Below are 17,034 nucleotides of genomic sequence, written 5' to 3' on the forward strand. Positions count from 1 at the left end.
TACAGAGAGCAGTTCTCACTGTGAGCATTACTATGGAGGACTGTGCCCAGCACATCCAACATACAGAAACAATCTTCACTGGCTCTAATACTGTGACTGGAATCTGTTCAGAATGATAGAAAGCAGAAATATAGCTTCAAATGTATGTATAAATAATCAGCTTAAGCTCTGTGTTCCTGTCTGTGTGTCTCTCTCTGGCATGCAGTATAAACAGTTTACAGCCAGGTTACAGTTCAGATCTGCCTCCCCCTTACCCTGATGCCGACATAAAACTGTTACAAAACAGCTGGTAAACACAGGCTGTGCTGAGAGACTTCTAAAAAGCATTTTAGTGTTGCTGGCTAAAAGCTCTATAGGTATGTGGGGCTTACAGAAAAAACAGTTTCTTTAATAGTTGTTCTTTAACCACTTGCCGACCACCCACTACCAATAGGCGGCGGCAAAGCGGCACCCCCAGAACCGCATAACGCTGATCGGCGGCGGCACGTGGGGGACTAATTAGCAGGGGATCGCGCGCATCCGCCGGCATTAGGCTCCGCCCACCCGCAACGTCAACTCGTCGGCGGGTTGTAAACAGCCCGATCTCTCCTGCAAAAGTATATATAACACTTTGTAATGTATACAAAGTGTATTATACAGGCTGCCTCCTCCCCTGGTGGTCCCAGTGATTGAGGAACCACCAAGGGAGGAGGCAGCTGTGTATGTAGACACACACACTGATCCTGTCCCCCTGCCTCCCTGATCACCCACAGCACCCCTCAGCCCCCCCCCCCCCCGATCACCCCCTCAGACCACTGTTTGCACCCAATCACCATCTGTCAACGCTATATTTTAGATTAGGTCCTAAACTGCCCCCTGGGGGCTCCTGATCACCCCCACACCCTCAGATCCTCCCCAGACTCCCCCTGTGTACTGTATACATCTATTCTCCCCTGTAATCACCCGCTGGTCACCTGTCAATCACCCATCCATCACCCCCTGTCACCACCTGTCACTGCCACCCATCAGATCAGACCCTAATCTGCCCCTTGCGGGCACCCAATCCCCCGCCCACACCCTCAGATCGCCCTCAGACCCCCCTGATCATCTCGCCAGTGCATTGCTTGCATCTATTCTCCCCTCTAATCACACCCTGATCACCTATCAATCACCCCGTCACACCCTGTCACCACCTGTCACTGCTACCCATCAGATCAGACCCTAATCTGCCCCTTGCGGTCACCCAAACATCCGCCCACACCCTCAGACCCCCCCCCCTGATCACCTCCCCAGTGCATTATTTACATCTGTTCTCCCTTCTAATCACCCCCTGTCACCATCTGTCACTGCTACCCATCATACCCATCAGATCAGACCCTCATTTGCCCCTTGCTGGCACCCAATCACCCTCCCACACCTTCAGATCGCCCTCAGACCCCCCCAATCACCTCCAAAGTGCATTGATTCAGAATCAGAATCTTTATTATCGCCAAGCACGACTGGGTCGTGCCCGGAATTGGTCTTGGCACGTACAGGGTACTGATACAGGATATAGGTACAGATACAGGACAAGTCAAGCAGTCAGAAAGGAACAGAACACTATACCAGATGCAGAGAAAGACAATGTAGCATAAGTTATAACACAAAGAAACACCCAAAAGAGTCAGCTTGAGCTAGGGCGTCGTCTATCCACGTGCAGAGTGCCTCAGTGCAGACATGGTGTTGTGGTGTGGGGATGGGTAGTTACGTGGAGAGAGTTCAGAATGTTGACAGCCGAGGGAAAGAAACTGTTTTTATGCCTTGAGGTCTTGGTGAAGATGTACCGGAACCGGAGCCTCCGGCTGGAGGGGAGCTGACTAAAGAAGCGGTGGCCTGGTTGAGAGGGATCGTTGGTGATCTTTAAAGCTCTGGAGTGTAGCCTGGAGTGGTAAAGGAGGTCCAGTGAGGGAAGGGATCTCCCGATGATCCTCTCCGCTGATCTGATGACCCTCTGCAGTTTGAGTCTGTCGCTGGCAGAGGAGCCGGTGTACCAAACCAGGATGGAAGAGCATAGGACAGATTCGATTGTAGCGGAGTAGAAGTTTGTAAGAAGTTTTTGGGCCATACCAAACTTTTTTAGTTGGCGGATAAAGAAAAGTCTCTGTTGGGCTTTCCTCTGTGTGGAGGCAGTGTTGGCCTTCCACCTCAGGTCATTGGAGATGGTTGTGCCCAGAAGGCGGACGCTGGGGACTCTTTCCACCTCCTTGCCATCGATGCAGATTGGTGGCGGGGTGGAGGCGCATCTCCTGAAATCAACAATCATCTCCCCATTTTTCGCTGTATTTATGACCAATCCGTTGTCTCTGCACCAGTGACAGACGCCTTCGGCCTGGTGGCGGTACTCCTTCTCATCGTTATTGGTGATGAGACCGACAATGGTCGTGTCGTCAGCGAATTTGATTACTTTTACAGAGTATGATGTGGATTTGCAGTTGTTCGTACATAGAGAGAGCAGAAACTGCGACAGGACGCAGCCTTGTGGGACTCCTGTGTTGGTGATCCTAGGTTGTGAGGAGATAGTGCCCAGCCTAACTGGTTGAACTCGATGGACGTATGTCTTTTTTCAACCAAAATAACTATGGAACTATGTAACTAACAACCTGGGATCTGTTGGAGAGGAAGTCTGTGATCCACAGGCGTAGGGTTGGATGGACTCCTATCGCGGCAAGATTATCTTACAGTATTTTGGGGCTGATGGTATTGAATGCTGTGCTGAAGTCCAGTAGGAGGATCCTGGCGTAGGAGTCTGGTCTGTCCAGGTGATCATAGACGAGCTCCAAGCAGATGTTAATGGCATCGTCAGTGGACCTGTTCGCTCTGTATGCGAACTGGTGTGGGTCTAGCAGTCCCTCTGTGGAGTGCTTAAGGAGGGGGAGCACCATGCTTTCAAAAGCTTTCATGATCACGAATGTAAGTGCCACTGGCCTGAAGTTGTTGAGGTCGAGGATTCCCTGCTTTTTGGGGACAGGGATAATGGCGGACCTCTTGAAGCACGTGGGTACTTTGCCTCCCTGGAGGGACCTCGTGAAGATGGAAGAGAGGGTGGGAGCAAGCTGACGAGTGCAAGTTTTCAGGCAGGCTGGTGACACTCCGTCCGGACCAGAGGCTTTCCTAGCATTTAGTCTTAGCAAGTGTTTCAGCACATCCGCCTCTCTCACTGACGGTGGGGGCGAGTTAGGGCGTCAATGTCAGAGGATTGTGCAGGCGGCTGTGGGAGTCCTGCAGGTGTTGGCTGGTTCTCAAATCTGCAGTAGAAGTTACCGAGACTCTCTGCAAGCTCATTGCTGGGTGTAGCATGCTGAGGGGAAGGCTTGTAGTTGGTGGCAGCCTTAAGCCCTTTCCATACAGCTCGTGAGTTGTTTGAGGAGAGATTTTGTTCCAGCTTTTCCGCGTAGTCCTTCTTTGCGGACCTCAGTGCCCTGTTTAGGTCATTTCTTGCCCTCTTGTAGTCCTCCTGGTTGCCGGACTTGTGTGCGGCTTCTTTGCTGCGTCGCAGTTGTCGTAGTCTTTTTGAGAACCACGGTTTATCGTTTGGATATAGTTTGAAGGATTTTGTAGGGATGCAGGAATTCTCACAGAAGCCAATGTACGAGGATACGTTGTCTGCCCACTCGTCCAGGTTATGCGATTCCAGAGCCTTCCAGTCTGTGCCGTCAAAGCAGTCCTGAAGTTGTAGTTTAGCCTCACTTGACCACACTTTGAAGGATTTGGTGACAGGTTTTGAGGTTTCCAGGCGCCTTTTGTAAGTAGGTATCAGGTGGATGATGCAGTGGTCAGATGAGCCCAGTGCTGCCCACGGTGTCGCTTTGTATGCCTCTTTCAGGACCGTGTAGCAATGGTCGAGGGTGTTGGCATTCCTGGTGGGGCAGGTAATGTGCTGATGGAAGTGGGGCAGTTCATTACGGAGGTTGGCCTTGTTGAAATCCCCCAAGATAATGAGCATCGAGTCCGGGAGGGCCGTCTCCCACTGCATGATGTGATCAGGGCCATCTCCCACTGCATGATGCGATCACTAAGATCACGCAGGGCAGCATTTGCCTCTGCATCAGGATGGATATACACGCCCACGAGGATGCAGGAGGAGGACTCCCTGGGCGAGTAGATTGGCCTGCAATTGATGAGGAGGAGTTCAAGTTCTGGTCTTCATTTCTTGGCCAGGACCGAGGTGTTTGGGCACCAGACAGAGCTGATGTAGAAGCAGATGCCGCCCCCTTTCTTTTTCCCAGAGAGGGTGCTGTCACGGTCTGCTCGGATGAGGCTGAAGCCTGGGAGCTGGAGGGCACTCTCGGGGATGTCGTCATGAAGCCACGTGTAACGATCGGTGTAACACCGAGAGGGTCTGATTACCGGTGATCTGCAGTATCACCGAGAATACAGATATATACCCGATTATTGATGATCTGCAGTATCACCGATAATCAGATATATCTCTAACCTCTGGACACCTGAGTGATAAGAGTGTTTGGTGCAACAGTAATACTTTGAGTAGAGCACCCGAGAGAAGGGTGTTAAACAGTGGGAGATATTGCTTGAGATCAGATTCCTTCCACAGGTCTAAAGCTCCCCAAGGGGCGGAGCTAGGCTGAGAGTGGGAAGGACAGAACGTGAGTGACACCAATGAGGAAGTGTCACTGACAGATCTGCAAACTATCTCTTAACAGGAGAGAGAGTTCTCGAGGTCGGACAGGCCAGGTCGTTAACACACGGACAGATAAAGTACAGAGACAGTATACAGGGACAGAATCCAAAGACTAGCAGAGATTGGCAACAGAGTATCAGAATAACTAAGGTACAGAATCAGAGATCAGAAGAATGGTCAGGAAAACAGAAGGTAACAGATAATCAACAATGCCTAAGCTTGAGTGTGAGCTCCTAGATTCTCAACACTCCAGGAACTAGACTAGACAATAATAATGATACAGATGGTACAGAATTCCTAGACTAAGGTGTGAGTTCCTTGGCCATCAACACCTTGGAAACTGGTCTAGATAATAACACAGATAATAATACAATTCCTAGGTCAAGGTGTGAGCTCCGTGATCATCAACACCTACAAAACTGTCTAATCAACACAGATACTGACAAGGTCTGAGTGCTACCACGTAGTGATCGCAATGCCAGACACCAGAGAAATTACCAGCACCCAGTATATATACACCAGTGCTCTCTAGCGCCTCCCCTAAGTGCTGGACCAATGGAAGTTGCTGAAATTGTCAGCTGACCGGCATGGTCAGCTGACTCCCTTCTGACTGTCATAAAGGCCCTGCCTCTCTGCGCACGCGCGCGCGTCCTCCTGAACCAGTATGGACTATCAGTCCCAGCCACACCAGACATGTGTTGCAATGTTCCTGCTGTGTTGAATGCGGAATCCGCCGCACCGCTGTCCGTGCGTGCGGCGTTTTCTCCGCATTCAGCATTACTGACAAGAGTAGGCCTATGCGTGCTACCTGCCGCGTCGGACGCGGAATCCGCCGCCCTGTTGTCTGGACATGCGGCGGTTTCTCCGCGCTCCGACTGCGCGCTAGCTGGCATGTTGAACGCGGAATCAGCCGCCTTACTTTGAGTACTAGCGGCGGCTTTTCCGCGTTTCCTCACACCACGTTTCGGTAAAGCAAAAGACTGGGGTGTTGTTACCGAGATTAGCAAAAGCTCGGTATACAGAGGCGCCAGAGTAGAGTAAAACGTTTTAAAAACCGTTTAAAAGCAGAGGGGGATGTTAGGGTGGACTTACCTCCCTCTTACAAAAAAGAAAACTCACTCGAGTCTCGATAAAACAGAATTGACAAATAATTTATTCAACTCCACAAATGTAATCTAGTCCACCCTGGGTGGAGGGGTGCATCCCCATCTACTATCTACAGAGAGCGACTTCTTAACCTGAGTGGGGTCAGGTCCTAATGCTCCCCACCTGTATTTTAAGTGGTTGCCTATGGGTAACCCGTGTTTGTGAGTATATACACATAAAATTGTATTGAACGCTTCATTTTACCTGACAATACTGCACCATATTGGGCTCTCGATTCTCTTCTTGTTTTTAAGCGTTACCGAGATTGCATCTATTCTCCCCTCTAGGCACACCCTGATCACTTATCAATCACCCCATCATCCCCTGCCACTGCTACCCATCTGATCAGACCCTAATTTGCCCCTTGCGGGCACCCAAACACCCGCCCACACCCTCAGATCGCACTCAGACCCCCCTGATCACCTCCCTAGCGCATTATTTACATCTGTTCTCCCCTCTAATCACCCATCAATCACCCCCTGTCACCATCTGTCACTGCTACCCATCATACCCATCAGATCAGACTCTCATCTGCCCCTTGCGGGCACCCAATCACCGCCCACACCCTCAGATCGCCCTTAGACCCCCCTAATCACCTCCTCAGTGCATTGATTGCATCTATTCCCCCCTCTAATCACACCTTGAGACAGCAATCAATCACCTCCTGTCACCCCGTAGCACACCTAACCATCAGATCAGGCCCTAATTTGCCCCGTGTGGGCTCCTGATCACTCGGCCAAACCCTTAGCTCCCCCTCAGACCACCTTCCGATCATCTCCCCAGTGCATTAATTGCATCTATTCTCCCCTCTAATCACCCCCTGAGACACCCATCAATCACCTCCTGTCACCGCTAGCACTCCTATCAATCAGATCAGGCCCTAATCTGCCCCCTGCGAGCTTCTGATCCCCGGCCAAACCCTCACCTGCCCCACTGCAGTGACAGAATTTTTTTTTCTGATCACTGCACTGGCGCTTTGAGTCCGCAAGGAGAAAAGCGCAATATAAATGTTATTTGTCTTGTCTTGTCTTGCAAAAAACACTGTACAATAACTGTGGCGCTGTAAAGATCAGTTTTGATTTTTTTTTTTTAATCAAAACTCAGTGACCACAGCTTTCTACTTCACAAGTACTCCCTTTTGCTAGGTAGGTGCTCTTTTTCCTGGGTAGTCTCAGAGGAATACCCCCTAAATTTAGCAGTCCACCATGGCAAAAAGGGGTATTCCGCTGAAGAGGCTGCCGAGATTCTGGCCCAGTGGGGTGAGTGCGATTGGGAAGCCTCATCCGACAAATCATCAGGGTCAGAATACGAACCAGTGAACAGCAGTGGCTCTCTGACCAATAGCAATGACGAGGTTGAGGTCCCGGCTAGAGCCAGGCATACCACACCCCATGTCACTAGACCGCAGGATCAGACTCAAGGGCAGCAGAGTGGTGCTAACGCTGATCCGAGTTTTCTTGGCATGCACCAGCAGCGTAGCATCTCCTAGACCTAGCACCAGTACTAATGAAGACCTTGGTGAAGTGGCGAGCACCAGCATGGTAGTAGAAACTGGTTCGGTGGCACGTGCATTAAGACCCGAGATGCAGCCAACAGCAAAACGGGCCCGTACTACCCATAGTCTCCCAGAGGTGCTGGCAAATCCCAATTGGCAATCCCCTGGTTCCGCCGCACCCGTACTGCCCCTTTTTATCGCCCAGTCTGGTGTCCAGGTGTAGACAGATAATCTAGGATTGGCCCTAGACTTTTTTCATCTGTTCTGCACCGTGAATCTCTACGACTTAATTGTGGCTGAGACCAACCGTTATGCCACACAATACGCAACTGTAACAATCTGCTCTGCTGTCTGCACAGGCAGGCAACTTTTTGACCATTTTTCAGGTCTGGATGCTGCAGATCCCTGGAAAGGAGACCTGTCTTCACTCTGCAAGTTTCAGAGTTGCTGTTCTGGTGAGGGATTTGCATCCACTTGTCATGCAGATTGTTTGTCTGCTTCCTTTGAAGGCTTGCAGTATAAATACCATTTCCTCCCAGAATTCCTTGCTGGTCATAAAGGTTTGGTCCTGCTAGACTTACCTTGAGTTTCAGCCCTCTGCTAATTGTTTGCTAATATTATCTTAGAGTAGTTATCCTTGGGAATGCACTAGCATTCCTGCTAGCGTAGTCAGGTTGTTTATTATCTGTATTGCCTAGTTCTGTCTTATTTGTTGCGATTGTTCTGTCGCCAGCGGCGTCTGACAGGGAATCGCTCTGTCTGTTTAAATCGCATTCGCCCTAGCATTAGAGGCGGTGGATCTCTCTGTATTCTGTCTTCGGAGTGTAAGCCAGATCAGCGGTTGCTACTGGTTGCTCCATCTGTCTGTCTGTCTGGATCGCATCCGCCCTAGCGGTAGAGGCGGTGGTTCCTTCTGTACTCTGTCTAGGAGTGTAGCCAGAGCTGCGGTTGCTACTGGTTACTCCTTCTGTCTGTCTTGTCTGGAACAAGCGGTTGCAGTTGTCTCGGTGAGGCAACCGATTAGCAAGCATTCTCGTTCTCTATTTGTTTTCGTGTTTCATTGGTTAGTCAGGGTTGGTACGCTTTGTTGCTGTTGCGCTTAACGTGCGGTGACCGTGCCTTGTACGCGCTTTGTCGCTATTGCGCTTAACGTGTGGTGACCGCGTGTAGTTAGTCCTGTCTGCTCCTCCGTGTTGAATTACAGTTTGTTATTGCTTCTGTCTTTATTCTTCCTATGCTCTGTCTTTACTCAGTCTTGTGTCTCTATTAGCAATCGCCATTCTTGCGATTGCTTTCCCACTTGGTCTTCGCTGTTGTGTGTTCACCATCGCCAGGTGGCGACTAGATTGCTGGAAATACATACATTCTGTCTCTGTGCTCACTCTCTCTCTTGAGGGGCTATCTTGCCCTGTATTGTTTCACCTCGTACAATTTTTATCTGGCATCTGTGGCAGTGCAGAGGGTTTATTCCTCTGCACTCCACAGCTCCATCTGCCGGTGGGAATTCCTCTCTACAGGTGCATTGCACCAAAGCTGGGTTCCTTTATTCAAACGCTTGTGGAGGGTTTCTGCAGTGTCAGCGCACAGGTTGTGCGCTGACCACGGAGATAATTCTGCATTGTTTACAGCAACCACCAATCCGAGAAGCTACCATGCCCAGCCTTTTCGGTGGAAACCACTCCAAGTTTCCAAACTTAACATTTTTTTGGGCCTTCTCCTTAACATGGGTCTAGTCAAAAAGAATGTATTGCGGTCTTATTGGTCTACACACCCAATAAATCACATGCCCACGTTCTCTGCTGCCATGTCCAGGTCACGATTTCAGAACATCCTGCGCTCCCTGCACTTCAGTGCCAATACAACCTGTCATCTAAGAGGCCACCCTGCTTATGACCGGTTCCACAAAATTCGGCCCCTCATAGACCACCTGTCATCAAAATTTGCAGATGCTTATACCCCTGAACAGTCATTTTGAGGCATTTGGTTTCAAGACTACTCCTCCCAGTTTTGGGCCCCTAAAATGCCAGGGCAGTATAGGAACCCCACAAGTGACCCCATTTTAGAAAGAAGACACCCCAAGGTATTCCGTTAGGTGTATGATGAGTTCATAGAAGATTTTATTTTTTGTCACAAGTTAGTGGAAAATGACACTTTGTGAAAAAAAAAACTTGTGACAAAAAATAAAATCTTCTATGAACTCACCATACTGCAAACGGAATACCTTGGGGTGTCGTCTTTCTAAAATGGTGGGGTTCCTATACTGCCCTGGCATTTTAGGGGCCCTAAACCATGAGGAGTAGTCTGGAAATCAAATGCCTCAAAATGACCTGTGAAATCTTAAAGGTACTCATAGGACTTTGGGGCTCTTAGCGTACCTAGGCTGCAAAAAAGTGTCATACATGTGGTATTGCCGTACTCAGGAGAAGTAGTATAATGAAGTAGTACAATGGGTTTTGGGGTGTATTCTTACACATACCCATGGTGGGTGGGAGATATATCTCTGTAAATGGACAATTGTGTGTAAAAAAAAAAAAAAAAAAAACAGCATGGGTATGTGTAAAAATACACCCCAAAACACATTGTACTATTTCTCCTGAGTACGGCGATACCACATGTGTGACACTTTTTTGCAGCCTAGGTGTGCTAAGGGGCCCAACGTCCTATGAGCACCTTTAGGCTTTTCAGGGGTGCTTACAATTTAGCACCCCCCAAAATGCCAGGACAGTAAACACACCCCACAAATGACCCAATTTTGTAAAGTAGACACGCCAAAGTATTCAGAGAGGGGCATGGTGAGTCCGTGGCAGATTTCATTTTTTTTTGTCACAAGTTAGCAGAAGAAACTTTTTTTTTATTTTTATTTTTTGTCACAAAGTGTCATTTTCCGCTAACTTGTGACAAAAAATAAAATCTTCTATGAACTCACCCTGCCTCTTAGTGAATACTTTGGGATGTCTTCTTTCCAAAATGGGGTCATTTGGGAGGTATTTATACTATCCTGGAATTCTAGCACCTCATGAAACATGAGAGGTGCTCAGAAAAGCCATGAGATGCTTCAAACTGGGAAAATTCACTTTTTGCACCATAGTTTGTAAACGCTATATCTTTTTTTAACAAAAATAAACCAATAAGTGTCTATTTATTGATCAGAGACATGTAGCACAATACATTTAGACAAAATTTATATAGAAATGTTACTTTATTTGAAACATTTTTGACAAAATTCATGTCTTTTTTGATGAATAAAACAAAAACTAAAAATCACAGCAGCAATCAAATAGCACCAAAAGAAAACTGTATTAGTGACAAGAAAAGGAGGTAATATTAATTTAGATAGTAGGTTGTACGACCGAGCAATAAACCGTTAAAGCTGCAGTGGTCTGAATGGAAAAAAAGTGGTCCTTAAAGAGACACTGAAGCGAGAATAAATCTCGCTTCAGTGCTTATATTCAGCAGGAGCATGTGTGCCCCTGCTAAAACGCCGCTATCCCGCGGCTAAACGGGGGTCCCTTACCCCCCAAATCCCCCCCTGCAAAATCTACGACTAACTTGGTCGTAGATTTTGCTGCTGTTGAGGCAGGGCTAATGGCTGCAGCCCTGCCTCTCAGCGCCGTCTATCAGCGGCGCATCGCCGCCTCTCCCCCGCCCCTCTCAGCGAAGGAAGACTAAGAGGGGCGGGGGAGAGGCGGAGATATGCGCTGACAGACGCGCGTGAGGCAGGGCACACATGCCCCTGCTGAATATAAGCTCTGAAGCGAGATTTATTCTCGCTTCAGAGTCTCTTTAAAGGGTTTTAAGAATGCAGTCCTTAAGTAGTTAAACAAATAGTAGACACTTTCAGTGACTATTACAGCATATTCTACAATTTAATCTCCGTTCCTCATACCCAACAACTTTCTGACGGTAATTTTAAGGCATTTAGGATGTTAGAGATAATTACTAACTATTACCACTGAACATCTAAACTTATTAAATATTGAAATATCTATCACTGAAGTATATTCCAGCATCTGGAGCTGAAAAGCTAAGAAAGCCCAAGGCCCGGATAGATTTGTAAACAATTATTACAGGACATTCCAAAACATTGTGGCTTCCAGACTATGCACTCGGTTTAACTCCTTTATCCAATGAGGTATCCTACCTGGTGAGTTCCTTATGGCAAAACTATCCATTATACCTAAACAAGGCAAACATAAGAGAAATACTGCCAATTATAGACCAATCTCAGTCTTGAACGGAGACACCAAGATATACTCAAAAATTATTGCCACATGACTGCTAAAAATTCTACTGACAGTTATAGGTCTTGTGCAATGTAGTGTGAAACCTGCCAAAGAGGATAGCTAAATCATGCAAGGAGTCTAGTGTGGTGTGGGGCCCACCAAACCTCACGACATACATCAGATAATTTCAGCTTCCACATAGGACTCAACCATCCAGAATGTAGAATACAGTTCGATATTTATTAATCCATAGCGGTGATACGGCATTCAAGAAAGCACAACGTTTCGGGCAAAGGCCCTTTCTCAAGTGCTCCACTTGAGTCCTATGCGGAAGCTGGAACTATCAGTTATAGGTCTTGACCAGGTAGGATTCACTAATGGGTGACAATCCAGTGATGGCACAATATGGTTTATAAACTTACTGCGCTATTCAGACATGAATAGAGTGCATTCTCTGTATATTTCATTAGATGCAGAGAAGCCATTCAATAGAGTTCACTGGGGTTTCCTCTCTGCAACCTAGTGGAGAACATTCACAGAGTTATAATGGCACTCTACACATGTCCCTCAGTATTGGTATCATAAGATGGATTTACATCTAAAGAATTATCCATCTCCGATGGAACACAACAAGAATGTCCACTCTCCCCCCTTATATTCACACTAATAATGGAGACTTTAGCTGTGGCAATTAGAAGCAATCCTAAAATCCTAAGTAACCAAATTAATGATTATAATCACAAGACTGGCTTATTCGCCAATGAAATTTGCCATTCCAGCTGTGACTGACCCTATTAACTCCATGCCTCCAGTAAAGCAAACACTAGAGATTTTCTCCAAAGCTTCATACTATAAGATGAACCAATCAAAGGCATTAGTTATTAATGATAAAAGTACATATACCCGATCAAACCACCAAATCCTTGCAGCAATCATACTCCTTTACCTGGGTCTCCGATTCATACAATACTTGGGAATTATATTGCCTAAGAATTACCAAAACCTATATAGAGACAATCACACCTCTTTAATACAGAACACTAAAAATGAAGTCAGTCAAACAGTAACTCATCTTCTCTCATGGGCTGGAAGACTAGAAACCAATAGAATGCAAACCATACCCAAGATAACCTATGGGTGCAATGGTTAATTTGCATATATTCAGCAGTGTTGCTCTGGGAGACATCTCAAGCTCACTCTAACCTGAATTATCGCAAATGCTTTCTGTTTTAGGAAAGCAAACTTTTGTTTTTCTTAACATCTTAGTAAGGGGGCTTTTAGGACCATTGTAGTCCCTTACACACTCCAATGAGTTCTGGGTCACCATGAGCTCGCTGGTTAGTCTATATATTAAGAACAGTCCATATTCCACACAGGTATTTTTCAAGGAAATGAACAAGGTAATAGCAGACTATATCTGGAACGGCAACCACCATAGAACAAAACCAGCTGTGTTAACAATTCTAAATGCCTAGGGGGCACTGGAGTAGTGTGTATAAGATCCATGTACCATGTAGGTAACCTAGAAGTTTCAAAATCTAAGTGGCGACAAACCAATAATATCCCTCTATGCATACAAAACACATCATAAAAGGTGAGACCAAAAGTTTTTAACTAGCTAGCTTGATTCCGAACCTCTCAGAGTCTCACCCTTCCCCACGATACAAGCTGCTATCCTATCGTGTAAGCAATTAATAAAACAAACCACATCTACTGAAGCAGCTTTACCAAAGATCCCTGTCTAAAGTCTCAGATATAACTGACAACATAAATCTTGGTAGGTGAATTACTGCCGTAATAAAAAAATATAAACCTGTTAGTGCAACAGTGTAATATTGCATCTTTCCCAGAGATTAAGAAGAAATATAACTTACCACTATCTGAATATCACACTTTCATACAATTAAAATGTTGGTGGAGTAATATAAATGATAAACTACCTTACATGCCTTACAATACTCCAGTATTTTAATACCAGCATCACCTAAATGGAGGATCTACTAAATACAGTATTAATTTCATTTCTTTTTTGTGGTGCCCACATTTATGCACCTGCCTATTTTTAAACAATTATTGCGCACTTTCTGTAAATCCAATAAACTTCATTTCACTTCTCAAATATCACTGTATGTGTCTCCTATATGGTATACTTGACTGACATTTTATCGTAACAACCATTTATACAGGAAAACCATGACGATTAACAAAGCCGCCCAAACTTTTGTCATCCCACTGTGTGTGTATATGTATATATATGTATATATATATACATATATATATATATATATATATATATACACACGCACACACACAAATACACACAGATGGTAGATGCATAACAGGACCAAACATATTGGCTTAGTCTAGAATATATAAGTTGATCTACATTAAGACTGTATAACAATATGAAAAATTGGCTGCAGATTCTAATGTGAACCAGTTTTGAGTTGTATTGTTTAAATTGAACTAGTTTTGAGCTGTATTGTTCTATGATGATGAAGATGATGATGATGATATTAGCTTTTCATTCTACACCATATAGAAACTATATATCACACCTTTTTTACACAATAATAGTTGAATTCTAAAGATTGAATTCTGCTAATAACAATCTAATGTTTAAAAAAAAACAAAAAACAGAACAAAACAAAAGGCATTTGCCATAATTCAACTTTAAGTGAACTGTAATTGAGTAACTGTGTTTTTTCATGATGCCTCACTCCTGAATATGAAAATCATCTCTTTATGCCCCTGAAGCCAGGCTCACATCCAGAACTGCTGGTGTATAGAAGGCCGATAGCTTATAATTTTTTTCAGAGCCACATTAACCCAACCCACTTTCTGGTCCTTATCAGTGCATGGCAGGGATAGATAGCTCTATGGGCTAGAACTTGAACCGAATAACCAGATAGCCCATGGTGACCGAGAATCACCAGGAATGTATAAAAAATAGAAGGGCTTTTTAGCCACCTCTTATACTTTCCCGGTGGTTCAGGGTCACCATGAGCTACATTGGTATTCTGTAGCTCATAAAGCATGACTTTTGAATTTACTACATTACCTCAACAGATGTAACTCCTGGCTGCTGGCCTATAACAACACTTCCCTCTTCCTCTAAGCGTGCTATGCGGTGATCTCGGATGACAGCTTGGCTCCTGACTAAAGGAGATACATCCAGCAACCAGTCACTACCCAACAGGTAGGTCAGCTGACGGCTACCATCCAACGAATGAGCCACAAAATGTGCAAGAAACCGTACTTGAGCTCTCTGATACTGAGCTCGACAGTTTTGAGTTCTGCGATCTGAAGGTTTACGTTCTCCATCATTTTCTTCCATAGAGTGACCCAAGAGTGATCTGAGAGGATAAAAATAGATCAAACACAGGTTATCTCATGTGTGGACAGAAAAACAGAAGCTATTTGCTGGTCATACTTTAGATGGCTAAATGTACCAAAAATGTTACATACTGAGGAACGAATTAATGCAAGAAAATAAAGAAGTTAAAAATCAGGTTACCTAAAAAGGTATACATTAAAGTGAACCTGAGGTGACATAAACATATACTCAAATAATTATATCCCTACTAAAAAATTATGTTAAGTTCCTTTCTGTTTTCTAGTACAGGAAGAGTTAAAAAGTTTGAGTTGTTATCTATGCAAAAGAGCTTATCTGAGCTTGTCAAGGGGTTGAATTTTTCTTCTGAGCCAAGAAAAAGAGAGGGACAGCTTGCGATAAGGTTTTGGTGCAGTAAAATGCAAGGTTCATTGGTTCTGCTTCTTTTACAGCAGAGTGTGGATACTAAACTGCAAATGTGACAGTCTGATGCCAAGTTATATATAAATCTATATAACTTAATAAATTATGTTACAAAATAAAGCAATTTAACTAAAAAATAAAAATATGAGACTTTTCTTTGCTACTAATGTTCTATTACTACACATACAATACATTATCGCATACTTTATTTTCACTTCAGGTTCACTTCAACCACTTATTGTTTTTGGACATGAGTCTCACGTCCACTTTAGTTCTCCTGTAGGTTTCTAGATGTGAGACTCACACCCTGCAAAAATAGCCGCCTGCCCGTACATGCTTGTGCACACACTAACACGTTCTGTAAAGTGCACAAAGTCAATACAGCTGAGGGGGAAAAAAAGAATTTAAGTTTATTTTCATGTCACATAAAAAATATATAATCTAAAATAAAAATTATATATATATATATATATATATATATATATATATATATATATATATATATATATATATATATACATACAGGATCTTCTCAAAAAATTTGCATATTGTGATTAAGTTCATTATTTTCTGTAATGTACTGATAAACATTAGACTTTCATATATTTTAGATTCAAATACACACAACCGAAGGTAGTTCAAGCCTTTATTGTTTTAATATTGATGATTTTGGCATACAGCTCATGAAAACCCAAATTTCCTAACCTCAAAAAATTAGCATATTTCATCCGACCAATAAAAGAAAAGTGTTTTTAAAACAAAAAAGTCAACCTTCAAATAATTATGTTTAGTTATGCACTCATTACTTGGTCGGGAATCCTTTTGCAGAAATGACTGCTTCAATGCGGCGTGGCATGGAGGCAATCAGCCTGTGGCACTGCTCAGGTGTTATGGAGGCCCAGGATGCTTCGATAGCAGCCTTTAGCTCATCCAGAGTGTTGAGTCTTGCGTCTCTCAACTTTCTCTTCACAATATCCCACAGATTCTTTATGGGGTTCAGGTCAGGAGAGTTGGCAGGCCAATTGAGCACAGTAATACCATGGTCAGTAAACCATTTACCAGTGGTTTTGGCACTGTGAGCAGGTGTCAGGTCGTGCTGAAAAATGAAATCTTCATCTCCATAAAGCTTTTCAGCAGATGGAAGCATGAACCCACTTTTGAAGCAGAAACAGCAGCAGAAGCGCCTGACCTGGGCTACAGAGAAGGAGCATTGGACTGTTGCTCAGTGGTCCAAAGTACTTTTTTCAGGTGGAAGCAACTTTTACATGTCATTCGGAAATCAAGGTGCCAGAGTCTGGAGGAAGACTGGGGAGAGGGAAATGCCAAAATGCCTGAAGTCCAGTGTCAAGTACCCACAGTCAGTTATGGTCTGGGGTGCCATGTCAACTGCTGGTGTTGGTCCACTGTGTTTTATCAAGGGCAGGGTCAATGCAGCTAGCTATCAGGAGATTTTGGAGCACTTCATGCTTTTATCTTCTGAAAAGCTTTATGGAGATGAAGATATAATTTTTAACCACGACCTGGCACCTGCTCACAGTGCCAAAACCACTGGTAAATGGTTTACTGACCATGGTATTACTGCGCTCAATTGGCCTGCCAACTCTCCTGACCTGAACCCCATAGAGAATCTGTGGGATATTGTGAAGAGAAAGTTGAGAGACGCAAGACCCAACACTCTGGATGAGCTTAAGGCCGCTATCGAACAATCCTGGGCCTCCATAACGCCTGAGCAGGGCCACAGGCTGATTGCCTCCAT

The 17,034-nt window shown here is 44.9% G+C and overlaps 1 protein-coding gene across 1 annotated transcript in view; it reads right to left on the bottom strand.

Moving 5' to 3' along the window:
* Positions 1-17,034, bottom strand: part of TMEM132A (transmembrane protein 132A) — a 240,977-nt gene that overhangs the window by 24,436 nt on the left and 199,507 nt on the right. Inside the window, exon 9 of the mRNA XM_068255296.1 lies at positions 14,583-14,877. Within this exon, the coding sequence (XP_068111397.1) occupies positions 14,583-14,877 (295 nt within the window). The remainder of the gene's footprint in view (positions 1-14,582; positions 14,878-17,034) is intronic.

This window comes from Hyperolius riggenbachi, chromosome 10 (genome assembly GCF_040937935.1).
Source record: "Hyperolius riggenbachi isolate aHypRig1 chromosome 10, aHypRig1.pri, whole genome shotgun sequence".
Taxonomy (NCBI): domain Eukaryota; kingdom Metazoa; phylum Chordata; class Amphibia; order Anura; family Hyperoliidae; genus Hyperolius; species Hyperolius riggenbachi.